We start from the raw sequence: 27,947 nt of genomic DNA, 5'->3' as shown, positions 1-27,947 counted from the left end.
GAGAGTTTTTTTAATTCGCAATTTCCTCTCCGCCTTCCGCCTTGTCTTTATAGCACACTTAATCCCACTGTTAAACCACGGCAAGCGCCGCCTACAGGCAACCACTTTCTCCTTTATTGACGCATGCTTGACCAGAAGAGATGTTAGTGTCAACTTGTAACTGGATGTTAGCTCGTTAAGGTCACTGAATTCCCTTGTGCAAAGTTCGGATTTAATTTTCCATATCCTTGCGTAAAGCATCAAAATCAATTGCCCATTTGATAACTTTGAAGCCTGGCTTGTACCAGTTATCTAAATATGAAAAGTATTCATCAAAATGTTCCATTTTGTCTGAAAGAAGCAATGATGGAAGAACAGGACAAACATTTTACTCACCTCATATATTGTTGAAAAAAGACCAAAATTCTTTAGCTGAACTAGATTGCGTGACATCCTGTTTGACTAGACCCAGGTAAGGGGGGATTTGGGCTTGGGCTTGGGCTTGGGTCCAAAGCAGACAAAAACTTTCCCTAATAGATCCCATAATCGCTAAAAAAAAAAGGCAATGTAGGCTTTTCGAAAAACAAAACAAAACAAAACAAAATCAATCTTAAAACAGGAGCCGATCTCCTGTGGAAATTAAAATAGTGACACTGGTTCATCTTAACGCAACCCTCGTGCAGACCGCCTGAGATGCTTCTGTGAAGTCCCCTTAGGAAAACTGGCACTAAAAGCTCAGCGGCTGTAAATAATCTAGAACTAAAATACCAAATGAAAATGTAATAAAATGACACAAGTTTCAGCTCCGCAAATGGATAGTGTCTTTATTTTTTTGGTTGTTGTTTTTGTTCTTTAGAGTTAATTCACATGAAGGATAAGTATCAGGTGGTAAACTAGACTGTAGAGCCTGAGTAGAACTTCAATAAGAGAAAAAGAGTTTCTTTTCCTAGTGCGTTTTTCTTGTCCACTGTTTTTCTTTTCTTTTAAAACAAATTCATGCCGTGGACACAGCGCGAAGGCAGCATAGAACCGTGTACTCAACATTTTTAAAGCGTCACTATTCTTTGGAAAATCACTTATTGTATGGGCAATGTGAGTTTCTACCGGTCAGAGAAAGTCTTATGGACAAGGTCAAAGTATTATACCATGATAAACTACTCTGTGAAGCGAAGAACCTGCCATCCGTGAAAGCTGAGTCATGTCGATGCCCGGTATCAATTGAGGTTCTTCCACAAGGGTGGGCTTTCAGAGCCACTAGAAAGGCAACGAGGTTTAGTGATTCCCAGCGACAGTATTTACATGCGAAATTTAAAGTTGGGCAAGCAACAGGAGTGAAACTTTATCCAGTGGATGTTGCACGTGACATGCGTTACGCGCGAAACCAGGAACCAGAAACCAGAAACCAGGAAGGGGAAAAACTGTTCACAGTGAGTGAATTTTTGACCGAACAGCAAATTCAATCATACTTTTCGAGACGAGCTTCTAAACTCCGGCATTCTCATTCGGATGATCCAGAATCTAATCAAGACGAAGATGTTATGGCCACTGAAGAGGAAATCGCGGACGAAAATGTTCGCGCAGTTGTGTTAGAGGAGGTGGGACTAAGGCATCCAATTGTTTTCGACACTTTCAACTTATGTGCCACGCACAAGGCAGGTAAACTGCGACAGCTAAGTGTTTCCATGCTGCATTCCATTTGCGAACATTTTGACGTTGAGGTGGTGAACATCAAAGAACGACGCAAAGCTCCTTACTTGTCCCTACTTAGAGAATGTCTGGTAGCATGCAGTTGTAGTAACAGTTAGAGTCTATACCGACTAATTAAGAGAACACTCCAACATCAGCACTCTTTTATTTTACGTTTGGGAGCAAAAAACTTATAATTGGCTCGGAAATACGGCTTAATGAGGGAAATCAGGCCTTCGACTTTTATCAACTTTGTATATTCTTACCAAAGTATAGAACATGCCTGATGCTAAAATTGTACCTGCCAGAATCCCATGCCGGCAGTCCTTCACATCATTGGCTGTCTGGGTTTTAGCTATTAATATTTTTTATTTCATCACGGAGGCTTAAGGTATTCTTCCCGGGTAATAAGCACCTAATGAGAGGGATGTTTGGGATTTGATGAGATGGAAGGATTCTCATTTTCTTTTTTTAATTCCCAACACATGGGAGATCGGCTCCTGTCCCAAGATTGATTTTTGTTTGTTTGTCTTTTTTTCTAAAAGCCTACACATATTTTTTTCAGCGATTATGGGATTTACCTGGGAATGTTTTTGTCTGCTTTGAACCCAAGCTCAAGCCCAAGCCCAAACCTCCCCACCCCCACACCTTTACCTGGGTCTAGTCAAACAGGATGTCACGCAATCTAGTTTAGCTGAGTGATTTTGGTCTTTTTTCCAACAATATATGTATATGAGGTGAGTAAATGTTTGTCCTATTATTCTATCATTGCTTCTACGGTTTCTTTCAGACGAAATGCGAACATTTTCACGAATACTTTTCATATTTAGAAAACTGGTGCAAGCCAGGCTTCAAAGTAAACTAATGCGCAGGCACGGGAAGCGTCGTCAAGAGGTTTACAGCTCAATTTCGCCCAATAAAAATGCTTTTCCTTTCAGATAATTGCCACTACGAAGTCATAATCGTTTGTTTAGTTTTTGAACTGGTGGAAAAGGTTCGAATTGTCGAATTATTTAAACTGCTGTCCAAGTTCACTCTTGTACTGCTTTTGTTCGTCATTCCAACCGCAAGTTCAAAAGTTGTGAATTTCACGCAACCGTTTATGTTTTCCGTTCTCAAAACTTGCCGTTTGAATTGCCCCAAAATTTTATTTCATAAATTGAAAGAAAAATGGTTGCTCTTTCTCTGAAATAACATTTGCACAACGAAAGCCATGTACTAGGAAGGGTATTTTGCCGTTGAAAAATGGCAAAATTGATAGTCGAGAAGAAACTGTTTTAGAGGGTGATTTTGAAAAAAAATTAAAAGTTCAGATTGAAATCTTTTGGAATTACAACAACATTTCCATACAAAGGAAGGGTCATAAAATCATTTTATATCGCAATAGTCGTGGTATTTGATTCCGTTTTTATTCACCACGGCACGAGAGGATAAGAAGCACATTTTCGGTGGTTAAGAGCCTTTCGGAGGTGAAAATTCAAAAAAAATTATTTTTTGGAAAATATCAATCACAAGAAATTGGATCTTGTGTTTTCTAAGGACTTTAATGTGGTATTTACTTAAAGGGTGGTGATCAACGCATCATAAAACTTAAAGGAAATTTTTTTCTTTGAAGAGATAGCATTTTAAATCAGCAAATCATGAAGCTCCGATAGCAACGTATCTTTCCAGGTTTTACCGTGACACAAAAAATGACAAAGTAGTGTAGGGGGCCTGTATGGGTAAAACCGCACGGCCTGGGTCCGAGTGTATCGGCCGAGGATAATATATTCACGTTGCATAGGTGTATGAGGGGTTTGATTAGGGTTAGGGTTTAGGGTTAGGTGAATAAAGGGGGTTAGGGTTTGAATGTCGCGTAGGTGTACGAGGGTTTTAAGGGTTAAATTTCGTGAGTAGGGTTTCAGGTTTAAAAAGTAACGGTACAAAAAAGTACAAAGATAACAAAAGAATTCAAGATGGCGGTGGGATTTACTATGGTTTATTTATTCACACTGCACGATGTTTCAGTTGTAAATAGGTAACATAAACTAGAAAAGCTGTGATCATGTCTTTGTATAATTGATGGAAAATAGAATGTTCTCCCACGTTGGAATCAGAAGTTTCAATCTCGTCAGTGTATTTAGTCACTTGTCTGCGTATTTCACAAAGATCTTGCGTGGTAGCTTTTTCTTTGACGACGGCAAATAATTCGTCTAGGATGGTTCCGGCCCACTGGGGATTCTGTTCAATCTCTTCGCCCAAACAGTTGTTTTTCATATGACATGGTGTTTGAAATGAATGTAGAAATGTAGGAAGAGGTTATACATAAACGTAAAAAATGTCACTCTGATTGACAAGCTGTCATAAAACATAGCGTATATAAAGTTATCGTTTCGTACTCACAATATAGTATCACAAACTCGAGAGAAAACAATACCTGTCAATCATTTTCGAGGTAGGGAAAACAAATGCTTTCAAACATACGGAGGATGCAATAATATTTATATTCTGCCGTTCGAAAGATTTGAATTTTATTGGATATATACCCACGCCGCGTCCCCACGTGAGGACGCTATAATTTTCGTAAATAACTAGCAGAGTTTCTAGCATCAGTACAGAAGTTGATTCCTCCAGCTAGAAGAAGCAACCAGAAGAAGAAACCAGAAGACCAGCAAGAAGAAGTGAAAGTCATGGCCAACAATAACGTAAGTGTTTGTATAGAAGAATGGTCTATTCTTTTAACACATCCTCTGAGAATTGGAAGTGTGCATGTTATTCACTTATTACCGGCGCGTGTGTTTAGTCATTGTTGATAAATTATATGCCGGTATTCACTTTATCGACGCGTGTACACATGAATAGTCAATGTTGTTGATAAATTATAAGGGTAAAAGAACATTTGTGGAAGAGTTTGGTGACGATGATGTCTCCGACGAACTGATGACAAGGATTGGAAGTCTGTTCGATACCCCTGCTCCAGACAATGTGTTGGACGAAGAGATGGTTGAATTGGGAGAAGAATTGGACAGAGAGTCATCGCCCTTATTTCAATTCGACTTTCAACCGGTTGGACAACCTAAAAAATCCCTCAACACCGTACAAAAACAACGCGGAGTGGCAAAGAAAAAACAACTACGCCCCGCTTCTAAACACGAAGATATTGGGCAAGAAATTACACGCGGCGTGGCTGACATGGCGCGTCGCGTGATTGAAAAATCCAAATCGCCCCAAGGAAAAGAATTGAAAGAAAACGACCGGGTCATGTTTAATTTCTCCACCAAGAAGTTTAGCCATCCTCTGCAGTGAGCTAAATTCACCGTGGCTGAAATCGCAAATGACACCACGCGATTTGAGACATATATGCAGACGTTGGCTAATCAACTGAATTCCAACGAAAGTTTTGACGCCGACGATGAGTTTCAAGTCGACATGACTATCATTACCGAACCAGACGCCGGCGGAAGAACCAACCTCTCCATCTTGGGGAAATTAAACATGACCACCGTCCTTCGCCATAAACGTTCTATATTGCCCATCAAGAATTCAGATGACAACCTCTGTCTGGCCAGAGCCATCTGTCTCACCAAAGCACATTTCCACAAAGATGATGACAAAGAAAGTCAAAACCACTCTAATAATCTTCGTCACTACCCATCACACTCACCCGTTGCGCCAAATACCTACACCGTGAAGCTGGTGTCCCCCGAAGGTTCCTGAGGTCGAGAGGAATTGAAAAAAATTCCAAGAGTACCTGGCCCCCGACTACAGGCTGAAAGTCATGAGTGATTTGCACTTATTGTTTTATAGTTTTGGCGCCAGAGCGTTGTCCCAGGGAGTCTGGGGACCAACCCCTCTTTTATTTAAAGTCGCGAAGAACTCAATATTCAAGATAACGGTCAGCCAGAGATCACGAAAAGATCTAAAAGAAGTATGGAATGCCCTACGAATTGTAAGTTAAAATTTCGTTAAACTCTCAAATGTTATTCGATATTTAAAAAAATCTATATTTGTTTTTTAGTTTGACTTGCTTCCTCTGCCAACCAGTACAAAAATGAACGGCAACCATACATCAAAAACCTTCAAAGCCACAGTAACGCTTCAAAACGAAAGCGTATGGCTAGAAATATCGGACACGCACGCGCAGTTGAATGGGCCAGAATGAGCAAAAGCGAGTCACGCAACTCCTCACGACTTAGAGACTTAACTGAGAAAATAGATTTAAAATCCCAGTTACCTCCTTACTCCATTGCAAAGTCTCAAATGTTCACTGACAGTTATTTAGTACGACCCGAGACCCAAAATATTCTTAGAACATTGTCGGCTTCCACGTCGTAATCGTTGCGGTTTTTCAAGATTAACAGTACAGATGATGCTATGTAGTAACAGTATGGCGGCAGTGCAAGAACAACATCACCAGCTCTCCGCAGATGTCCTTTCGCCGGAAATCTTTGGAGTGTAACAACTTTGTTCACTGCGATTTTAAAAGCGTCGAAGCCACACTTCAAGACACAGTAAATCATATTTCTCAGGTCTTCATATCCATTGCGTTTTAAGGTCTTGTTTCTCTGTAATTGTGATATTTTCTGGTCGAGGAATGATGATATTCCTACGGAACCGTGCGGCGAAATCCACCATAAAAGTAGCACACTTCTTTGCTATTTCTTTGATCAACAATGTTGTTTTCAATCTCCCCATGTAACCTGGCTTTCCTTCCGGTAACCCGACTTTCTTTCTTCCAGTCTCTTTTTATCTTATTGCTGGGGGATCTGAAGCCGGACTCTCCTGATGGCGCGAAAACGCGGCGCGAAACTTAAAGGTCACCCAGCAACACAACGAATTATTTTGAATATGCAAATTTCAGCATCAGGAGAGCCCGATTTCCGGATCCCAAGATATTAATTATTTTCCGGTTAACAAGATTTCAGCATCACCTGTATTATTATACAGTGAAATGCCTGACAAAAATTTATCAAAAGAGGAGGTGAATGTGCTTATAAATGGAACAGTTTCTTCACAACACCTTAACTACAAACATCTGGACTATGTTTATGTGAACGATCCTTCGCAGTAAAGCACTATTTGAGCAATAGTGAAAATGAGACCTGAAAAAAATTTCAGGCCTGTAGAGCGCTGCACTAGTATCGCAGAGGTCAGTGGTTCGAATCCCGTACAGGCCTGAAATTTTTTTCAGGTCTGATTTTCACTATTGCTCAAATAGTGCTTTACTGCGAAGGATCGTACACATAAACGTTTCATAACCGCAGTTCATACATATGTTTCATATGTTTGTTGTTGTTTGATTTATCATCTACGGGTTTATGTCGAATTAATTTGATGGCCTGCTCCCAGTTGGCTTGTTAGCTCAATTGGTAGAGCGCTGCACTAGTATCGCAGAGGTCAGTGGTTCGAATCCCGTACAGGCCTGAAATTTTTTTCAGGTCTGATTTTCACTATTGCTCAAATAGTGCTTTACTGCGAAGGATCGTACACATAAACGTTTCGTAACCGCAGTTCATACATATGTTTCATATGTTTGTTGTCATCTGGACTATGTTGTAAAACAAGCAATTGCTGGTGATCAAGTTGTGTACAGGATGGCTATCCGAAACACTATACTGTTGCAGTGGGCAAGTTTAAAGGACTCCGAGAAAAACTACATCGACTTGCTTAACGACATTATACCTGGAACTGTTCTGAGAATTAAAAGAGATTCCAAACGAATGAAAGAACGCTTGCGAGTTACGACCATTCGTCTAACTGGGAGCTTAAAGTAAAAAAACAGATCCGGCTCAAAAGAGCAGAGAAATAAAATTTTAAACGGCTGGACAAACCTCAGCATTTTGGCCGGTGATGTTATGAATTCCGGGGAGATGGAAGAAGAACTAAAGAGACTTGAAGCAAAAAAAACAGTTTTAATGGAAAGGTTACAGGAGTGTTATGGTGAAGTCGATGAATGGAGAAAAAAGTATGAAAATCTTGAAGACGAAAAGGAAAAGCTTTTTGAGGAACTAACAGAGGAAATCCTCAACAGCCAGGATAAGAAAAAAAATTCTAATCTAGAAAAAGAAAATGAAGAATTAAAAAAATATATGTCAGAAAATTAGAGAAACAGCAAAGTAATGATGTCAGTGAGAGACAGTTGTTCACTAAGGAGATGGCAACACTTTCTAAACGACAGGTATGTCGTAGGTTAGAAGCTGTTCCAAGCAGAGCACGAAAAGCCTTATGGTTCAACAAACAGTGTGGTTTGGAACTTGATGCTTTGGGCTTTAAAGACAAAGAGGGAAATCAATATCCATTAAAGATGTCACCCTCCAGTAGTACATCATGTGCTCCTCCCACCCCATCACAAACTCCTGGCCCTACCCCTACACAACTTCCTGGTTCTACTCCATCAGCACCACCACAAGTCCGTGGTGCTACCACATTTACTCCATCTCAGGCCTCTGGTTTTATGAAACCTACTCCACCACAAGTCCCTGGCTCTACCCTCTCCACCCCAACAGGAACTTCTGGTGCTGCCCCACCAACAACACCACAAACCCCAATCGCTGTGCTACCAGTCTCTTCATTAAACAGGACACCACCACTGGGCGATCAGGTCACAACACAATGCAAATGGAAGCAATATGACAGTTTGTCCGACAGTGATAAAGAGAAAGTGGAAGCAGTACTGGTCCTTATGGATAAGTTTGCCGTGGGTGATCCTTTTGTGCATGAATTGAGCATGTAGATAAATGGGATGCCAAGGTCATACCTTATTAAGCAATGCAGAGACAACCTTAATAGCAGCTGCACGGTAAAACCAACCAGTGGACCAGAGCCAGGTGCTCAAATTTCCTTCAAAGAATCTCTTATCAGCAAGCTGAATTCTCTTGTAAGTATATATCATTTGATTTAAAATGATGTTTATTTCTGTTTCTTTCTTGAAACAATTGTAAAATAATACACAATTTCAAACATTCCCTTCACTGACAGGCAGAGAAGGGTGAACTGTCTACTGACAAGCCAGTCAAAATAAAAATCTGTGGCGATGGAGCGCGAATGACAAGACTGACCAACTTTGTCATACTCAGTTACAGCCTCCTTGATGATAATGATAATCTGTTAAATGCTAGAGGTAAGAAACTTTGTTTTAGGTCCACACCCTTTTGGTTCAACCAGGCAATTAAAGGGGACACCTAACCACTGTTTTTTTCTTTTCTGTTTGAAACCCACACCACACTTCTCTTCCATTATGTTTCTATTCTATCACAAATGCTATTATACTAATCATTCATATTACATCATTTAGGTACCCACACTATTGCCATAATGAGTGGGTCAGAGTGCTATGCATCCATCAAGGCAAATTTCAAAGATTCTTGGGATGAAATAAATAAAGTGATAGCTGATGGTAAAGTGGCAATAAACCAAGGACAAGAAGTACCTGTTGAAATTTATCTTGGTGGGGATTATAAGGTTAGATAGGAAGCTTTCGGTGGAAGAAGACCACTCACTATTTCATTCTTAATAATTTGTTTTATTTCTTCAGTTTCTTTTATTAGCTAGTGGCAGGTCAGCTGCAAACTCCATCTATGCTTGCTTGTTGTGTAAGATCCACAAAGATCAAAGGTAAAGTGTTGTAAAATACATACCTGTAGAATTTAGCTCAAAGCCACAGTACTAAACTTTTGAATTAATTGTCAAAACCTAGTAATCATAAAGCTATGCATGGTCAATACAAAACAGAATTTTACTCTAATTATAAAATGCTGCTCTGTTGATGCTATGAAAGCAGGAAACCTGCCATTTCTATTTCAGATGGGACATGTCCAAGCCAGGAGACTTTTACAGCAAACCCCCCATGGCATTCACTTTGGCAGATGTAAAAAAGCATGCTACTTTAACTGAGTTCTGCTGCATTAACCAGCCTCTATTAAACATACCTCTCCATTGCATTGTCCTCGATGAGCCTCATCTCCTCCTTAGAATCACTGACATTCTGGTATGTAATCTGATTGAGGATGGCATGGAGTGGGATGATCAAGAAGATTTTTTAAAGAAGAGAGGAGAGCCTAAAGGCTGTCAATTAAGACATCTCACACACGTGATAAACAGTTGTGGCGTTACATTTTCTGTGTGGGAGAAGAAAGATGGTGATGGAAAGAGGATGGGTAAAATGGATTGGATGTCTCTGATGGGGGATGAAAGAAAAAAATTACTCAAAAATCTTCCTGCAAAATTGGAGCGCCCAAAGGATTCCATCCACCGTAATACTGCCCAGACAGTTATTAAAATATGGAAGGTATTTTTCTGAGCCCTACATATAATCCATCAAATATTTCTGCTTGTGTGCGATTGGTCTAAATGCACCTCGCAACCTAATATTCCCCAGTTATTGTTGGTTTATGATCTTAATATATACACGTAGTATTGGACATTTTTAATGTTTGTAAAACAATTAATCCTCAGCACATCCAAGTTCTAAAATTTTATCCACTTTCCTCAAAGGACTTTGCAGACATTTATTTCCACACAGTATCATCATTGTTGCCAGAGCAACGAGAAAAATGTGGAGCAAAGGTAGGGTAGGTCCAATATGATACAATTATTATGTTTGACTAATGTTTCCAAACAGATTTTTGCTAATGCTTCATTCCAAAGAAAAGTGTAACCTTATTCTGCAGATAAGAGAATGGATCAAACTTTTTCTGTTGCTTGCAAATTCCCGTAAGGGGTATGCAAACAGGAATGTGACGCCTTATATGCACGCTGCTGCATATCACTTGCAAGATGTCATCGACAGATTTGGTAGTGTAAAACACTTCAGTGGCCAAGGTACTGTCAGTGTCACTGGCTATTTTAATTTAGAACAAACTACGTGTATGGCCAGTGAAATAATACCAATAAACTAACTTAACTGGTTTCCCTTTACACAGGCGTTGAAAAAAATAATGATGTGGCAAGAGCAGTTGTCCTTCACAAATCAAGAAACTGGGATAGCCCAGCAGATGTCATCAGAGCAGAGCACCGCCTTTCACAGTTGAGCCACAGAGAGAGGAGAAAAAGAAAATACAACAAACAAAATGAGGATTTCTAGAGTACTGGAAAAAAAGAATTGATGTTTAATAAAAAGAGACAGTGTGTTAGTTCCCAAAATGTGCAAGCAACTGAAAGCACCTCTCTCAACAGCAATTACAGTAATGGGATGACCTCAACTGTCAATTCACAAAATTCTGGCAGGAACTCAACCAGCAATAAGAGAAAGCATGCAAGCACAAAAGGGAAAGCTGGTGCTACTACTAAAAAGTTTAAAAGAACCAAAAATAGATGAGGAATAACTGAACAGATCTTTTGTATACTGAAGTTAATATTAAGAAAAGCAATATAGTATCATTGCTGTAGGTTGCATTGCCTGAGAATAACATTTCAAGTCTTGAAAATGATTTATTTTTTCGAATGTACAATTTCAAGTTTCTGAATGTATTTGCTCCTAAATTTATACGGCACATTACTTTAGGCAGCAACTTTAATAAAGTCCACGGTTATCTTTTCTTGAAAAGCCCTTGTTGATTCAGTGATCATACCTTCTCTTATATGATAGTTTTTGGTTGACTGTGAAATAAAATGTCTTATCTTCATTGGGAACAAAACTTTTGTTCCCTGCCTATGAAGGTCAAGTAAACAATGCCAATTAGCAGGAAAAAATGATGGAGAAAATTCTTCTTGTGCTAAAAGTTTCCACTGTCCATTTATCACTCCCTTCTTTCCAAACAAATGTTGAAATACATCTTCTCTGAACTCCATAGTCACTTGCTTCCTTTGTTTAGATGCTTTCAAAGAAGCAGCAATGGCCACCCTAAGCCTGGAAAGTTCATATAATATGACATTCCTGTCTGGCTTGGGATGCTTGTAGTATCTATTCATGATTAAAATAAATACAAATTAACAGAATCGAAATGACCCATTATGCATTAAAGTATAAGCAAGAACCAATTCCAAGGCCATATTCTGGAACACGACGAACGGTAAACACTGCAAAAATGCTTACTTCAGACAAAGGTGGTTCAAATGCTCGAGGCTCCCATGAAGCCTCAAATGAACTAAATTCTTCCATTTCACCAGATATTCTCTCCCCTTAAGAGTAAAAAATAAAAATATTTCAGTTTCCTCTTAAATACTCGCAAAATTACGCGTAGTTTGCGGCTTAACACAATTGAAGCGTAGGATTTATTCAAATTCTCCTGACACACTACCTACGAATTAAAGCATTCTTTGTAGGAGAATATCTAAACTGAGATTTAGCGAAAGTTACCTTTTCAGACCATTTCTCTGAACCAACTTAATGTTTGCAGAAGTCTTAGAAAAAATGTAATTATTGAGAATCAATTTACTAATAGCATAATCCCCTTTAAAACGAAATTGATAATTTTTTTGGCTGCATTCCGGGGATTTCCTTACGAGTTTCGCTTACATGAATCACAAACTTACTTGCTGTCCTTGGCGGCTTGAAATTACACTTTCCACCTCGAAAAAACGCCCGCCTTCCACCGTACGTCTCCTTACCTTCAATTCTCTACAAATATCAGCAACAGTAACGCTATTTAAAACCGCGAAAAAGCCGATGGATCTCTTCCGACGCGTCCGACTTGACGGAGTTGACGCCATGTTGTTCAGAAGTCACGCTTAATTGCGTGTTGCTTCCCAGCCAATGGCGTGCACGGATTTAACTTCTGTGATTGGCAGGTCAAGTCACGCTCCAATCTTCCCATGTCCGAGATTTCTAGCCATACGCGATCAATCAAAAATTCTACGAATTGAAGGTTACACCATCGACTTCAAGATCCCGAAGGACAGCATCGTGTGGCAAAACAACTGGTTTTAAAGAACAACTGATAGCGAAACAAGCGACCGAACGACCTTGGAATCCGTTCCAGCCGGGTCATTTAAATTCACGAAAGAAACGCATCATTTTCCAGAACAACCGACTGCCCAAAAGCGAGCGACTGACCGTTCTAGAAAATATTTCAATCAACACCTTTGGTGAAAGAACAGCAACCTAATTATCTCTTCAAATTCCCTTCGCAATGCCGCCGAAAGTTGATGTAAAAACCCTCACGGGAAAAATGAACAATGCCGTTGGAATTCTTATGGAGTTAATGGAAGAATTTGAAACCATCTTCGCTATAAGACCGGGACTTGAAAGACTCGAAACAGTGTTCAATTTAGTGGAATCAAAGTACAGATCTGTTAAAAAGCAACAAGAGGTGATCTCGGACAAATTAATTGAAGAAGGCGCTTCATCGGAGGATGAATTGGTGTTAATGAACAAAAAACTCGGGGACAAAGTCAAAGCTGATTTTCTCCAAATCGCCTTGAAATACGCAGCGTATCAAAGCGAAAATAATCATCCCAATGTTCCTGACCACACAGAAACCTTGAAAACGATGAGTTCTGCAGTTGAGAAAATGGCCGTAGCAATGGGATCGAAACCCAGCAGCCTTGAGCGATTGACAGTTCCGATCTGGGACAGAAGTCGCAGAACGTATCAGACGTGGGAAAGAGAGTTTAGACACTGTATGGCAAAATATGGACAAGACAAAGATGAGCAACTTCAAAGATTCCGGAAAGCACTGCCGAAAGGTTTCTTCTGGACAGATCAAGTCAAGACTTGTAAAGATATTGACCAAGCCTGGGAAATTCTCGAAAATGAATTCGCAAATGAGCGAAAACTTATGGACGAACTGTTAGCTGAAATGAACAATCTGAAACAAGTTAAACGAGACTCCAAGTCACTCACGCGTTACGCCACGACGATTTCCGTATTTGTCAATGATATGAAAGACAGCGGCTGCATCGTGTTAGAAGCGTCAGAAGCTCCGTTTTTCATGTCTCAGCTTTTATCGAAGCTCGATCCAAGAGACAACACAAACTTTGGAAGAGAGATGCAAAGAGCAGGAAAGGAAGAAAATGTGTCAAACTTCGTAACCTGGTTACATCGAGAGGCAACTCTCCGCTCCAGAGGCAAACGAGACAATGACAACGCCGACGAAAAAGAACGTAACCACCGAGGACCAACCTTTAGAAGAACAGATAACCACGCAGCTAACAATGATAGAACTCCTGAGCAAGAAGCGTCTCCACTCGGTTGTATGTCGAAACACCAGTTAGCGGCCTGTCCCTTGTATCAAAGTTCAACTGTAAATCAAAGATGGGACGTAGTCAAACACAGCAAAAGATGCCGGAAATGTCTCAGGCCACATCATACGAACGACTGTAGGAAGCCAGACGGTACTACCTGCGACAAATGCAAAAAGAACCACCACCGTTCTCTTCACAACGAGAAGATTAATTCGAATTTAAGCCCGCACGCAGTGCCTTTCCGAATGCAAGATATTCCTGCAGAAGGCAATACCAACTGCGCCACTAACCACAAGAAAGATTTCAAGCTCATCACTGGTTTATGTCCTGTCCAAAAGGTCAAAGTTATGGACTCAGGTGGAACGCTTGTTGAAATACTAGCGATGATAGATTCCGGATCAAACACAAGTCTGCTATCAAAGAATGCAGCCGAACGACGTGGAATAGCTGGGACAGTTACCCATCTTACTATGAATCTAGCAGGTGGAGAGAAGAGGTCTGAAGCTTAAGAAATCATCGAAATCACTATTGCCTCGACCATAGAAGAGGATATCAGAGAGACACTGGAAGTATACACTATAAAGAAACCTTGTAGTGCCGCGAAGACGATCTCGAAGGGAACTATTGAACACTTCCCTCATCTCAAACCAGTGGCGAACAAACTGCATCGATCTGGGGGAACAATAGATCTTCTAATTGGTACAGATTTCGTCGATGCATTCGTCGACATTTATACCTTGTCAGGGGAACCTGGAGAGCCAATTGCCAAATGCAACTGCTTCGGTTGGTACGTCTTAGGACAAGTTAACAGTTACGAGATACAGTCCGTTGAAGTCGGAACAGTGAGCATTGAAGACGACTTTAAGAAACTACTTTATCAGGACACGCTGGGAGTTAAACCAACAGAACTGTGTACATGTAGTGAGAACGTGCTACGAGAAAACAAGTTCGTCAAGTCGCTGTCTGATTCAACTACATTGGTAGATGGGAGAATCCAAGTAAGAATGCCTTGGAATGAGAATGGACCCCCAAAACGCAGCAATTATGATATTGCCCTCAAAAGAATGCAGTCTGCCGAGAAATCGTTCCAGAGAAAAGGATGCTTCGAAATCGTAAATGACGAAGTTCAAAAGCTGTTGCAACAAGACTTCATAATTAAAGTTCCTACAGAAGAAGTTGATCACAGCCAACCTGAATGGTATCTGCCGTTTCAAGCAGTCTTCACACCAGAGAAGTCCACTAAGGTCCGCCTTGTTTTCGATACGTCTTCAAAGGGTCACGACGGTCTTTCGCTGAACGATCACCTCGAGAAAGGACCTAATTACATTAACAGTCTTCCCAATGTACTTATGGGCTGGCGATGGAACGAAGTGGCTTACTCGGGTGATATCCGAAAAATGTTTAATCAAGTCCTAGTGAACCCTGACGACCAAGTTTTCCATAGGTTCTTGTGGAGAAGCGACAAAAGTGAAACGCCCTTAGTCTTTCAGTGGCTCAGACTAAATTTCGGCGACAAGCCAGCACCAGACATCGCCTCAAACGCCATCAATTACTCAGCCAAAGTCTCACAAGTCGAATTTCCGGACGCAGCCCAGGAACTGCGAGATCACGCGTACTTGGACGATATCGCGGGCTCCAAAAGCAACTCAACAGAAGCCAAGAAAATAACGAAAGAAATTGACACCATCCTCGGAAAAGGCAAGTTTCAAATTAAGGCGTGGCACTCCAACTGCTCTGAAAGCGATCAGTCTGGCGGTGAAAGATTTACAGATCTGCTTGGCCACAAGTGGGATAAACAAGAAGATAAGTTTACCTTCAAGAAAGAAAACGTGGTTGGTCTATTGGAGAGCTTCTCCAAAAGAAACTGTCTGAAATTTCTCGCTCAACTCTGGGATCCCGTCGGACTTGTTTCACCCGTTACTATCAAGTTCAGAATTGATCTGCAAGCACTATGGAGTTCAGGTTACAGCTGGGACGACATCCTCCCCGAGAGTATTCAGCAAACATGGTTAGAGAATGTTCAGACCATAAATGATCTCTTGTCATTTCAGTTTGACCGCAGGCTAAAACCAAGCAATGCAGTGGGCGTGCCTCAAATTCACGGATTGTCCGATGGTGGGGAACAGGCTTATGGTGCAGTAATCTTCCTACGATGGAAACTTACTGATGGAGACTGCCAATGTGTTCCAGTCATGATAAAGGCTTTCGTCACACCGCTGAAGAAGAAAAGCATCCCGAGACTAGAACTGTTGGGCTCTTTAGCACTTGCAAGGATGTACGTTACATGTGTAAAGGCCTTGGAGTTGACAAAAGCCCAAGACTGGGAAAGATTCTTCTGGGTCGATTCAACAACCGTTTTGTCCTGGGTTAGAACGCCACCACGGGAATTCAAACCCTTTGTATCTACCAGAGTGGCTGAAATCCAAGAGTCAGTTGGGGCAGACCGAATTCGCTACATCAAGTCTAACCATAACCCTGCAGATGCTCTAACGAGAGGAATCCATCTTAATCATCTCGTGAAGTGGTCGGAGGGACCATCCTTTCTAAAGTTGCCAGAAGAAAACTGGCCCAACTTTCAAGACCACACCCAAGTTAACGCTCACGTGGACGATCCCGAAGCATTAAAAGAGAAGAAAGCATTAAAAGAGAAGAAAGCATTTCAAAAAGAGAAGAAAGCATTTCAAAAAGAGAAGAAAGCCAGTAAACATTACAATGATTTCGCAGAAGTATGCCCTGAACTAAATCAGCCTGAATCTGAAGGAAATCCTATCCTTTTACATTTTTTGAAAACTTGTTCTACGTACTCCAAAATACGGAGAACTCTTGCCTACGTCTGTCGTTTTATTCGCAACGCATGAAAAATGAACCCGAAGTCAGGACCCATTTCAGTTTCAGAACTGAAGGCTGCCGAGGCCCGTCTTCTGAAGTGGAGTCAATTTCCCGTAGACGAAGGGAGATTGGATAAGAAACTTGTGACAAAGAAGGGTGAAGACGGCCTCCTTCGTGCGCATGGTCGCCTTGAAGTTATCAGATCTCTCCCTGAAGAATTGAGAAAGCCTATTATCTTACCAAAAGACCACCCGTTTGTAATCTTGCTTCTGCGTGCTCTTCACGAACGACGTGGGCACTGTGGCTATAAGAGTTTAATGCACAAGGCCAGAAAAAGATTTTGGATTTTTGGACTCCGCAGAATGGCTAAGAACGTCACCTCAAAGTGTGTCACATGCAGAAAACTACGGAAAAGGCCCCTCAAACATCTCCTGGGACAGATTCCAAACCTAAGAGTAGCAGCTGGCTTCCCGGCATTTTCAAACACTGCCATGGACATGTTCGGACCAATACAGATTAAGCTCGGCCGCAAGACTTTAAAGAGGCCCAAGTGATCATCTTCACCTGTATGACGTCTCGTGCGATCCATCTAGAGCTGGTCATTGATAAAACCTCAGATGCATTCTTGATGGCCTTTCGACGATTTGCCTGCCTTCGGGGTTACCCCAGTGTATGCTGGTCAGACCATGGAACAAATTTTGTAGGTGCCCAAGGTTACCTAAAGGAAACCACACAGAACTGGGATTTTCCCAAGATAAAGGGTGTCCTCTCCGATAAATGTGGCTGCGAGTTCAGATGGGAGTGGAACACACCACATGCGAATCACCAAAACGGAGTTGTGGAGACCCTAATTAAGTCAGTCAGACAAGCACTTAACGCCACTTGCAAGAACCAAGCCTATTCTGAGGAACAATGGAGAACATTCTTGTCAGAAATTACCTTCCTAGTCAACGGACGACCGCTGTACTCCAGTTCCGATGATATCTGGGAAGTCCCACCGATCACTCCCAACGACCTTCTTCTAGGCCATCACAATCCACCCCCGCAGCCAGAATCAGAGGAAAGAACCAATCCGCGACAATTACTCAGAAGCACACAAAACAGAGTCGCTGATTTCTGGAGGAGTTGGATGAAGTATTTCGCCCCAAACTTGTTAACAAGAAACAAGTGGTTTCGCGTGCGAGACAACATTCAGACCGGTGATCTTGTATTGGAGCTAGATCCCAAACACAAAAGATGTGAATGGAAAATGGCGCGTATTATAGGCACCTATCCTGGAAACGACGGCCTTGTCCGAAAAGTGAGAATCAAAACAAGAGACGGAGAGTACGACAGACCTATTCACAAACTGTGTTTGATTGCAACAAAGGAAGAGCTTGATGCAGGACTACTTTAGTTTAGATTAATTCAAGAACAATGAACACTTGCATGAATCTTTCAATCTTAAATGACGATTCGTTGCTCAATTAGAGTTAAACTCTTAATTTCCGCACTCGGGCGGAGTGATTTGCATTTAGTGTTTTATAGTTTTGGCGCCAGAGCGTTGTCCCAGGGAGTCTGGGGACCAACCCCTCTTTTATTTAAAGTCGCGAAGAACTCAATATTCAAGATAACGGTCAGCCAGAGATCGCGAAAAGATCTAAAAGAAGTATGGAATGCCCTACGAATTGTAAGTTAAAATTTCGTTAAACTCTCAAATGTTATTCCATACTTAAAAAAATCTATATTTGTTTTTTAGTTTGACTTGCTTCCTCTGGCAACCAGTACAAAAATAAACGGCAACCATACTTCAGAAACCTTCAAAGCCACAGTAACGCTTCAAAACGAAAGCGCGAATCAATGAGCGTCAGATACCCATATTGTATCACCTTCGAGGGCCCCAGCTCAGCACCTTTAGTACTCCGTCTTCAGTTTCAAGCTGACCCGGAGGGAGGAAACGGTCATTACCACGGTTGTACATCGTATTCCGCATTCCTCGAGAGGAGCTATTTTTGCGACGAATGCAACCGTGGGTTTAATACCGACGAATTCCGATACCATCCCTGCGAAGGAAGGAGATGTAAAGCTTGCAAGACCATCGAGTGTGGCCCTAAATCACATCACCCTTCACTACTCAGCACCCACTGCAATCGCCATTTCTACGACAATTCCTACATGTCACTCCACCGTAGCCAGGGTTTGTGCGCTTCGTGGATTCGATGCGGGATTTGCTGCAAAGAGTTCAAACCCGACAAGAAAGAGCCACATCGCTACTACTGGAGTGAATACGGAAATTGTAAAGAAGACGTCGACCTCCGCACCCACAAATGTTTTATCCAGCCAGTAAACCCAAATGAAGATAAACCCAAGAAAAAATCGAAAAGTACACTAAAACACCAAAGAAAAAATAATTCAGACGCCTCAGAATACTTCGAGCCTCCAATAAAAGTGTGGGCGGACTTTGAAGCTATGCTGGACGAAGACGGCACTCATATCCCAATCCTCATTGTGGCCGAAACTTCAGAGAGCGATGAAGTATTTGAGTTTTATGGTCCCGAATGTACCGGTGACTTTCTAGCCTTCATGGATGAATTGGCGTACGGCCCTGCCGACAACATCAGAAATTGGACTGAATTCAGGGAAGTCATCGGTATATTCTACAATTTAAAGGGGTATGATGCCGTCTTCCTACAGGAACAGATGGTAAAGGAAAATCGCCGCTTCGAGTTCCTTATCCCCAACGGAACCAAGAACCTATGTATGCAAGTGGGTAAGATCGTCTTCAAGGACAGTATGTGTTTCCTTCCCATGGCCTGGGCTTCGTTTTCCAGTACTTTTGGTATCCCCGAGTTAAAGAAAGATTTCTTCCCCCACAAGTTTCACACCCCCGACAACCAAAACTACATTGGTCTACTTCCTGCACCAGAATTCTACGACCCCGAGGGGATGTCTGAAAAAAAGAAGAATGAGTTTGAGGCGTGGTACGCAGAGGAGAGATGCAAGAACCTCCCGTTTGACCTAAAGAAAGAATTAATATCCTACTGCCGCTTAGACGCAGCATTGTTGAAAGCAGGCTGTCTTAAATTCATTGATGAATTTAAGACTATCGCCAAATTTGACCCTATGGAGAAATTTCTGACGATCGCCCAAGCCTGCAACAGGTAACGAAAATTTCAAAAACATTCATAGATATAATATGATATTTAAAATATGGTATTGTTTTTAGGTACTGGCGAAAATGTGTCATGGTCCCTGATTCCATCGCCATCGAACCGGAGAACGGATGGGAAGGAGCCACACCCAATCATTTCCACGTGGCCTCGGAATGGATGATGTGGACCGAGAGGAATCTAGGGACGAGGATTCAACATGCGCGCCAGGGAGGAGAATACAGCATCCCCCATGGATCTCGTGTGTATACTGTAGATGGTTACGTTGCAGAAACGCGTACAGTCTACGAGTTCCATGGTTGCTTATTTCATGGTTGCCGCGACTGTTTTCCCCAACGAAACACGATCCCCTTCTCGTCCGCTGGGTTAACTGTGGAAGCACCCCGGCGTCAGACGACACAGAAAACTGCCACATTGCAACGATTGGGGTATACCGTCGTTGAAATGTGGCAGTGTCAATGGGAAAAGCAGAAGAAATCCGACCCAGATCTCTGCAACTTCGTCCATTCTCTCTCCATCACCACACCCCTTCAGCCGCGTGAAGCTTTCTTTGGTGGACGAACTGGTGCGACTACACTCTACCATCGTATCGATCCCACCCAAGGAGAGCAGATCCGGTACGTGGATGTGACCTCAGAATACCCCTGGGTTAATAAATATGGCGAGTACCCCATCGGCCATACCACCATCTACTTGGAACCTGACAACCAAGATCCCTTCGCCTACTATGGCCTTATGAAAGTCTCCATTCTCCCGCCTACCCATCTGTTCAATCTCGTCCTTCCTCATCGACAAAAAATTGGTTCTGCCTTCAAACTCACCTTCCCTCTCTGCCATTTCTGCTTGCAAGAAGAATCTGTGAAACCCATGGGAGAGAGAAATTGCGTATGCCCCCACGCGGATGAAGAACGGATGCTCACGGGAACGTGGTGTACTCCCGAAATCCACAAAGCCATCGAGATGGGGTACCAACTCGTCAAGATTCATGAGGTGTGGCATTTTGAGCATAGACAGCATGGACTCTTTGCTCCTTACGTCGACACTTGGTTAAAAATCAAACAAGAAAGTAGCGGTTACCCCGCCTGGTGCCAGACGGAGGAGCAAAACGTCCACTACGTCCAACAGTACAAACAGTGTGAAGGCATTGCCCTGGATCCCGCCATGATTACCAAAAACCCTGGGAGGAAAGTCACAGCCAAACTGATGCTCAATTCCTTCTAAGGCAAGTTTGGCCAAAATTGTAATAAATCCGAGGTTCATCAAATATCGCACCCCGCGTCACTACTAAACCTCCTTGATGACCCCTTGCAACAGATCCAAGATGTTCGTATCCTTTCTCCAGAGTTGGTAGAAGTAGTAACAAAACGCGACGTTCAAGACCCAGAGAAAGGCCGTGCTACCAATGTCTTTATCGCCGCGTTTACTACCTGCCAGGCTCGCCTTAAATTGTACGAGTCCTTGGAAATCCTAAAAGATCTTGTGCTCTACTACGACACGGACTCTGTAGTATACAAATGGAAACCGGGAGAGTCAGAAATTGCTTTGGGAGATTATTTGGGGGACATGACTAACGAGTTGGACGAAGGAGACTACATCGTGGAGTTCATTTCGGCGGGAGCCAAGAATTATGGCTATGTCACGGCGCAAGGGAAATCCTGCGTAAAAGTGAAAGGTTTCCCACTAAAACGCGCGTGGCATGGCCCAGTTAAATTACGAGGTGATGAAGCAAAACATCCCGGATGAAATTCAACATCGCTTGAATGAGTCAAGAAAGACAGAGATTGTGAATCCAGTGCATTTTGTCCCAGATCCAGTAAAAAAGAAAATTTGAACAGAGACACAGATAAAATCATATAGGCTAGTTTTTGACAAGAGGGTAATGGATAATGGAACATTTACATCGTTACCCTATGGATACATTAGATTAGATGATGAAGACATGGAACTTGTGAACTTTTTAGCATTTTAAACAATGGTTTTTTATTATTTTTTCAAATAAATAAAACACTGTTTTTTAACAGTGTTTTTACATTTCCCTTGATTTAATCCTTCTAAAGTGTAAAGTCACGATACTTGCTCCGTATTTAGTAAATTGCACTAAATTATTATTTTCTGATTCGCTGAGTTGCGTTTCCACCTCGTCGATATGCTGATTTCGCAAAGCGATGTAATGAATGTGTTTCGGTTCAAAGAAGTGTTTTCGTAATCCAATGTTAAGCCATTCAGATGTAATGAGTGAAATGGTGACTTTGACATGTCGGCCGAGGTTAATTATTCATACCGTGTAGGTATACGAGTGGTTATTAGGGTTAAATGTCACGTAGGTGTATAAAGGGGGTATTATTAGGGTTTGAATGTCGCGTAGGTGTACAAGGGGTAATTAGGGTTTTAGGGTTAGGTTTTCGTGTATGTTCGTGAGAAGGGTGTTTAAAAACATCATAACGGTTTTTCAAAAACAAAAGAATCCAAGATGGCAGAAGGATTAAGTTTAGGAATAATCCAATTAGAGAAAAGAGTGAGAGAGAGATGTGTTAAACCGCCGCCTGGTTAGCTCAATTGGGAGAGCACCGGACTGCTGTGCGGGAGGTCGAAAGTTCAATACCGGCCGGACCAACACTCAGGGTCTTAAAAATTAACTGAGAAGAATATGCTTCCTTTCTTTAACATCAAGAAATGGTTAGATATTCTAGTCTTCTCGGATAGGGACGAATAAATGGAGGTCCCGTCTCCTGCAGGGTTGGGGTAGGAGACGTTAATTTCCCACGCACGAGATTACTGTGTGATGGATGTCCTCCCTGGGGTGGGTTAGGTGGGTAACAGGACCCCCGTTGATACCAGTGTTTACTACACTGAAGGGGCTATCCTGTATAACTATAGATGTCTGTCTGTCTGTCTGTTTTACAAATGAGAATCTATTTGAACTGATAACGGGAGAGAGAATCGACAAATTCTAATGGGTTTTATTCTTACAATTTAGAAGAATGCAATAAATTATCACACTGCATTATTTAGCTTTGAGTCCGATAAAAACAGACGCAGCCGGAGGCTGCGTTTTTCCGGAGGCGCGCGCACAGCTTAGTCCACAGCTTAAACACGAAGGCGCGCTATAAAAGGAGCCTTAGGTCTCACTGGACCATTTGTCAATCAACCGTCGTGTGATGTAGAACTCTTAGAGTCAAGTCAGCTTGAGCTACAGCTACTCCAAAGTAGTGAACAGCAGGCGCATTCCTTAAAACTGTTTTATGTCTTCATCACAATACAAGAATTTTTGAGATTTGTTTTTCCTTTCTCCAATGGAAACTGTCTTTATTTGTGGCGGTAAATTTGAGATCGAAGTAGGTGGTTCGCACGTTACCTCATGCCACCATGCTGGTGGAAGCAAACAATAGATATCTCATTAGCTCCTTTTGTTTCTCTACCAGCATTTGAATTTGACCCGCACACGTCAACGGTGAGTGACAAATGAGCCTCGGTCTTCCCAGGGAAGGCTTCTTTATATAGCGCGCCTTCGTGTTTAATCCACAGCTTAGTGAAGCAAGATGGCGATTTACACGTGTTGGTATGCGTTGCTACTTTTCGCTCTTTTCACTCTTGGAGGATTCGGTTCTGGTCTCGCATACTTATCTCCCACCAAATATATATGTGCTGGACCTAGGGACATGGGTAATGTTTCTACCCAGCTTCAGTTCTTTGGTTCTTTGAGCTCATGTCTGCATCGTCAAAATTACATGCGAAGAAGCAAGAAGGCTTACCTCGGACGGCGTGCTTTGTACTATAGTAACAGTACTGCTACGACTCAGCTATTACTGTTGAAGCTATCTGGAAACGTGGAGTCTAATCCCGGCCCTCAGGGCCCTCAAGGAAGTTTTAATAATTCTTCAAAAACACTTTGTAGTAATTGTGCTAAGACCATGAGGAGGAACCAAAATGGCGTCCGCTGCTCGTCTTGCCCGGCAGTATTCCACATCAAATGTACGAAATTGAGCAAGAACGAGCTGTCCTGCTATCGGAGAGAAGGGATCTGGTATTGCTTTTCTTGTACGATGCCTCAGTTTTCTGACAGCTTCTTTGATGATCTCTCACCTTCGGCGGCATGCGACTCAAGCTCCACTGGCGAAGTTTTTGAGATTGCGGAGGAACATTCAGGAGACTCTGTTGACTGGTTTTTTTAGGAACGTCAATGGTTACTACAAATTCAATCTGAGAATAGGTCATTTGAACATCAACTCTTTACAAAATAAGCTTCACGAGGTCAAGAATATTCTTAACAAGTGCCTATTTGACATTTTCTTTATTTCGGAGACAAAACTCGATGGTACAACCTCAGATAGTTTTCTCCAACAACCGGGATATCGCACTATTCGACATGATCACAAGAAAGGAGCTGGTGGCTTGATAGCTTTTGCAAGGGAAGGTATTCCTGTCTGTCGACGACGTAATCTGGAGCCCGAATCAGTCGAATCATTATGTCTTGATGTCATGGATTCTAAAAAGGCTCGCTTTATAGTGTGTGCGTGCTACAGATCACCTAAATGCTGTAAAATTACTGATTTCTTGTCGTCGCTTACATCAGCTATTGAACTTATGTATACAAGCCGTCAGGAAATATTATTGATTGGTGATTTTAATATCGACTTGCTTGTTGGGGAGCATGGTGTTGATGCTGAGGATAACTCACTCATGGACCTTTGTGATAGGTTCTGTTTGCAAAACCAAATTAGTGAACCGACAAGGGTGACTGAAAAAACAAAGTCTTTACTCGATGTCATTCTCGCTAGCCATCCGGAACGATATGCAACTTGTGGTAATTTGCATATGGGTCTCAGTGATCACGATCTTATCTATGCAGTGCGAAAGAATAAATTACCAAGGGCTAAGGCACGTGAAATTGAATACAGAAGTATGCGACAATTTGATATAGAAAAATTTTTGAATGACCTAAAAACTGTTCCCTGGAGTTCTGCTTACATTTATGACGACGTTGATGATCTATGGCACCATTGGGCTCAATTGTACACTGAAGTGTTGGACAAACACGCACCAATAAAGAAAAAACGGGTCAGAGGTGATCAGTTGCCATGGATAACTCCATTAATTCAACGCGAAATCTCGCGTCGTAATCGACTGTTTAAGAAACATGCAAAGAGCCCAACAACAACTTCTTGGGAGGAATTCAAGAAACAGAGAAACAAGGTCACATCCCTGAAACGAAAAGGGTTGAAGGCGTTCTGCATGGAGGCATCGTCAAAACATCATGGTGAGTTTTGCAATAAGTTGAGACCTTTGTTGCCAAGCAAAGAAAAGAAGCAATCCAAGATAATTCTGATTGAGAATGAGCGTGTAATTACTGATTCATTAATGATGGCTGAAATGTTCAACAACTACTTTTGCGAGGTGTACAGCAGTGATGGTGACAGTAAGGAAATGGTTGAGTTTGTTGATCATCCTAGTGTTAAAGTCATTGCTGAGAAAACTTGTGAAGATGTTTTTGACCTCGTCCCAGTTGATGTTGGCTACATAAGGAAAATTTTGGATACTCTTGACCCTCGCAAGGCTGTTGGTTGCGATAAAATATCTCAGAGGCTACTTCGTTTATCCTCACCTGTTATTGCCGAGCCGGTTACCCGTTTAATCAATTATTTTATTACCAATCGTCAATGGCCAATAGTTTGGAAAAGCAGTGACGTTGTTCCTTTTTCAAGAAGGAAAGTATGACGGATAAGACCTGCTATCGTCCAGTTTCTGTTCTGACTTCCTTATCGAAATTATATGGGAAGGTATTGTTCGATCAAATCTATGAAGCCTTTTATTGGCGACTCTCACCGAATCTGTCTGGCTTTCTCAAGGGTCACTCGTGTTGCACGGCCTTATTGAAATTGACTGAAGATTGGAGAGCCTATCTTCACAGAAGAGAAGCTGTTGCAGCGGTGGCTATCGACTTAAGTAAAGCTTTTGACTCTGTTTGTCACCCGCTTCTCCTAGCTAAATTAAAGGCATATGGTTTTACGCATGATGCGCTGGAAATTATGACCGCTTACCTTACTGGACGGAGACAGAGAGTCAAACTTGATGGTGTATATTCTTCGTGGAGAACCGTTAAAACTGGTGTACCACAGGGGTCCCTGTTGGGTCCACTCTTATTTAATTTGTATGTTAATGATCTTAATTATTATATTAATAATACGTCCTTGAGGCTATACGCTGACGACACTACTCATTACGCCTCTGATGTCTCACCAACAGTATTGCAGTATATAATTAACTGTCATCTGAGTGTTCTATCGAGATGGTTCTCAATGAATTTTTTACAGATTAATGCCGCCAAAACTCAAGCTATCGCTATTGGCCTGTCTTCATACCAGTATGATTTCCATCTTAATGATTCTAATGTCCATGACTCAAAATCCTCGGGGTGGTCCTAGATAGCAAATTAACATTTAAAGCGCACATAAAGCAACAGCTGAATAAGGGATGCGCAAAGGCTTCGGCTTTGCGGAGAATACGTAAGTTTATTTCAAAGGACGTGTTAGTTCGTTTATATAAGGCCTATGTTCTCCCTCATCTTGAGTACTGCAGTCCCCTTTTACTGGGAGTAGGTAACGCGGAGACTACTAAAATAGAGACAACTAATTACTTTATATTAAGAACTATATTAGGCTTCTCGAAGTCTGTGTCATACGACTTCCTCCTCAAGTTGGCCGACATTAAGTCTTTGGAGAATCGTAGGCAATTCCAATCGTTAGTTATGCTATATAAGTGCTTGTATGATAAGGGGGCTCCTAATAGAAGTGATTTTTTTAATTTTAGAAATGTACCGTATAGTTTACGCGGGCTCAGTACAAGGCTAGATTTACCTCCTTTTAATCTTGAGTTTTTACATCGGTCTTTTTCATTTTTAGCTAGTAAACTTTGAATGCGCTACCCCCTAAACTCAAAGAATCTCAAGATATTGTTTCATTCAAGCGTTCTCTTAAAGCCCACATGGCTTAGTGGTAGTGATTGTAAATATCGTTATTGTTAATATTGTTAATATTGTTAATATTGTAACTTTTTATTGATAGCTCTTGTCTACGATCTTCGATCCTGTTTTTAGTTATTTAATAGATCTACTTATTATTTGTATTCTTACAGAAATTATGTTTTATTTCTAATTGTACATGCACGTACACGTTTTAACGAGAACTTCTGTACTCCTAGGTGTCACGTGTTTAAATAAAGGATTGATAAAGGATTGATTGAAGAGGAAGAAATAGGAGGAGGAGGAAGAGGAAAGAGGAGGAGGAGGAATGAGGAGGAGGAGGAATGAGGAGGAGGAGGAAAGAGGAGGAGGAGGAATGAGGAGGAGGAGGAATTAGGAGGAGAGAGGAAGAAAGGTGAAAATCAAACAATTTGAAGTAAAATCTTTTATTCTACCCGAGAGTTTAAATAACTCTATGTAATGTCATTGTAAATGATATGTCTCATTAAAATGCACAAAAATAAATAAAAGATGACATTAGCATTCAATGCTCTATGAAGCGTTCGATGACGGTTTTAAGAGAAACAAAGCTCAGTTCTTTCTCAAATTTTTCTTAGTATAAAACCGCATACATCCTTCATGGATTCTTGTTTCAAGGGAAAGCTTTCGTTTCCAAGAATGACAACTGTACAAGCAATCCATCATTCAAGTTCTGCTTCATCGTCAGTTGATTCTCCAAGGCCGTTATAATCTCATTCATTTTGTCGTATGAAAACTGCTTTGGATCAAATGCGCACACGTATGTCACATCTCTATGCTCCCACGATGTAGTCACCACTTTCACAAAAGAGGTTTTCCATGTTTTCCTCGCGTCTATAATATCCTTCATTCCCACATAAAACGGATAGATCATTTCAAATGTTAAATGTCTTCATCCAGTTACTCAGGCTCCAACTGTTTAAAGATTACCTCGTACAAACTAAACTCGGCTATTCTACGGTATTCCACTTTCACTAACGGATCATTTAAAGCTAATTCCAACCACGACTCGCTTCCAGTATTTCCTTGAAATGTCATAGCTTTTACAATATTTTCTTATTAAGAACTCGAGACAAATGAAGCGTACCGTTAAGTATATCAACAAATCTTATAACATTCTCTCCTCCCATCTATGAAGAAAAACAAAAGAAAAATTATATAAAATAATCTTCTTAGCATAACTTTTATCATTTCAACACCTCATT

The 27,947-nt window shown here is 41.5% G+C and overlaps 7 protein-coding genes across 8 annotated transcripts; 6 read left to right on the top strand and 1 right to left on the bottom strand.

Moving 5' to 3' along the window:
- Positions 1-8,368: 8,368 nt before the first annotated feature.
- Positions 8,369-10,726, top strand: LOC111340698 (uncharacterized). 2 transcript variants are annotated; one of them, XM_088763116.1, is made up of 8 exons: positions 8,369-8,521; positions 8,623-8,764; positions 8,939-9,105; positions 9,179-9,258; positions 9,448-9,931; positions 10,138-10,209; positions 10,314-10,464; positions 10,566-10,726. In XM_088763116.1, the coding sequence occupies exons 1-8, from the start codon at positions 8,387-8,389 to the stop codon at positions 10,724-10,726; spliced, it is 1,392 nt and encodes a 463-aa protein (XP_088619242.1). In that variant the 5' UTR covers positions 8,369-8,386. The 2 variants fall into 2 exon arrangements, with proteins under 2 accessions (XP_088619242.1, XP_088619243.1); XM_088763117.1 differs by lacking the exon at positions 10,314-10,464 and having other exon boundaries at positions 10,566-10,704.
- Positions 10,727-10,728: 2 nt separating this feature from the next.
- LOC148728389 (uncharacterized) lies at positions 10,729-12,413 on the bottom strand. The gene is made up of 3 exons (XM_088763138.1): positions 12,118-12,413; positions 11,678-11,763; positions 10,729-11,545 (listed from the first exon to the last, which is right to left on the bottom strand). The coding sequence occupies exons 1-3, from the start codon at positions 12,292-12,294 to the stop codon at positions 11,143-11,145; spliced, it is 666 nt and encodes a 221-aa protein (XP_088619264.1). The 5' UTR covers positions 12,295-12,413; the 3' UTR covers positions 10,729-11,142.
- A 266-nt stretch (positions 12,414-12,679) lies between these two features.
- On the top strand, positions 12,680-14,280 carry LOC111346388 (uncharacterized). The gene has a single exon (XM_022953676.2). The coding sequence runs from the start codon at positions 12,714-12,716 to the stop codon at positions 14,274-14,276; it is 1,563 nt and encodes a 520-aa protein (XP_022809411.2). The 5' UTR covers positions 12,680-12,713; the 3' UTR covers positions 14,277-14,280.
- Positions 14,281-14,771: 491 nt separating this feature from the next.
- Positions 14,772-17,150, top strand: LOC148728388 (uncharacterized). Its single transcript, XM_088724953.1, has 2 exons — positions 14,772-16,133; positions 16,641-17,150. The coding sequence occupies exons 1-2, from the start codon at positions 14,772-14,774 to the stop codon at positions 17,148-17,150; spliced, it is 1,872 nt and encodes a 623-aa protein (XP_088581079.1).
- Positions 17,151-17,164: 14 nt separating this feature from the next.
- On the top strand, positions 17,165-17,992 carry LOC148728387 (uncharacterized). The gene has a single exon (XM_088724952.1). The coding sequence runs from the start codon at positions 17,165-17,167 to the stop codon at positions 17,990-17,992; it is 828 nt and encodes a 275-aa protein (XP_088581078.1).
- Positions 17,993-18,429: 437 nt separating this feature from the next.
- Positions 18,430-22,721, top strand: LOC148728386 (uncharacterized). The gene is made up of 2 exons (XM_088763109.1): positions 18,430-19,736; positions 19,802-22,721. Exons 1-2 carry the CDS (start codon positions 18,436-18,438, stop codon positions 20,964-20,966), a joined length of 2,466 nt encoding a protein of 821 aa, XP_088619235.1. The 5' UTR covers positions 18,430-18,435; the 3' UTR covers positions 20,967-22,721.
- A 643-nt stretch (positions 22,722-23,364) lies between these two features.
- Positions 23,365-25,460, top strand: LOC148728385 (uncharacterized). The gene has a single exon (XM_088724951.1). The coding sequence runs from the start codon at positions 23,817-23,819 to the stop codon at positions 25,458-25,460; it is 1,644 nt and encodes a 547-aa protein (XP_088581077.1). The 5' UTR covers positions 23,365-23,816.
- The last annotated feature ends 2,487 nt before the right edge of the window (positions 25,461-27,947 follow it).

The sequence above is a fragment of the Stylophora pistillata genome, chromosome 6, assembly GCF_964205215.1.
Source record: "Stylophora pistillata chromosome 6, jaStyPist1.2, whole genome shotgun sequence".
NCBI classification, from domain to species: domain Eukaryota; kingdom Metazoa; phylum Cnidaria; class Anthozoa; order Scleractinia; family Pocilloporidae; genus Stylophora; species Stylophora pistillata.
The sequence above is the reverse complement of the archived record's forward strand: the minus strand, read 5'-3'. Positions and strand labels throughout refer to the sequence as shown.

What these genes read in the sequence shown, in the direction of transcription:
- LOC111340698 (XM_088763116.1), top strand. Translation starts at nt 8,387, where the DNA reads ATGCCAAGGTCATACCTTATTAAGCAATGCAGAGACAACCTTAATAGC. An exon ending in TCAGCAAGCTGAATTCTCTT is followed by an intron (nt 8,522 to 8,622) that starts GTAAGTATATAT and finishes CTTCACTGACAG; the next exon opens with GCAGAGAAGGGTGAACTGTC. An exon ending in AAGATCCACAAAGATCAAAG is followed by an intron (nt 9,259 to 9,447) that starts GTAAAGTGTTGT and finishes TTTCTATTTCAG; the next exon opens with ATGGGACATGTCCAAGCCAG.
- LOC148728389 (XM_088763138.1), bottom strand. Translation starts at nt 12,294, where the DNA reads ATGGCGTCAACTCCGTCAAGTCGGACGCGTCGGAAGAGATCCATCGGC. An exon ending in CAAGCCGCCAAGGACAGCAA is followed by an intron (nt 11,764 to 12,117) that starts GTAAGTTTGTGA and finishes TTTACTCTTAAG; the next exon opens with GGGAGAGAATATCTGGTGAA. An exon ending in TTGAACCACCTTTGTCTGAA is followed by an intron (nt 11,546 to 11,677) that starts GTAAGCATTTTT and finishes AATCATGAATAG; the next exon opens with ATACTACAAGCATCCCAAGC.
- LOC111346388 (XM_022953676.2), top strand. Translation starts at nt 12,714, where the DNA reads ATGCCGCCGAAAGTTGATGTAAAAACCCTCACGGGAAAAATGAACAAT.
- LOC148728386 (XM_088763109.1), top strand. Translation starts at nt 18,436, where the DNA reads ATGAGCGTCAGATACCCATATTGTATCACCTTCGAGGGCCCCAGCTCA. An exon ending in ATCGCCCAAGCCTGCAACAG is followed by an intron (nt 19,737 to 19,801) that starts GTAACGAAAATT and finishes TATTGTTTTTAG; the next exon opens with GTACTGGCGAAAATGTGTCA.
- LOC148728388 (XM_088724953.1), top strand. Translation starts at nt 14,772, where the DNA reads ATGCCTTGGAATGAGAATGGACCCCCAAAACGCAGCAATTATGATATT. An exon ending in CAACAACCGTTTTGTCCTGG is followed by an intron (nt 16,134 to 16,640) that starts GTTAGAACGCCA and finishes ATGAACCCGAAG; the next exon opens with TCAGGACCCATTTCAGTTTC.
- LOC148728387 (XM_088724952.1), top strand. Translation starts at nt 17,165, where the DNA reads ATGACGTCTCGTGCGATCCATCTAGAGCTGGTCATTGATAAAACCTCA.
- LOC148728385 (XM_088724951.1), top strand. Translation starts at nt 23,817, where the DNA reads ATGATCTCTCACCTTCGGCGGCATGCGACTCAAGCTCCACTGGCGAAG.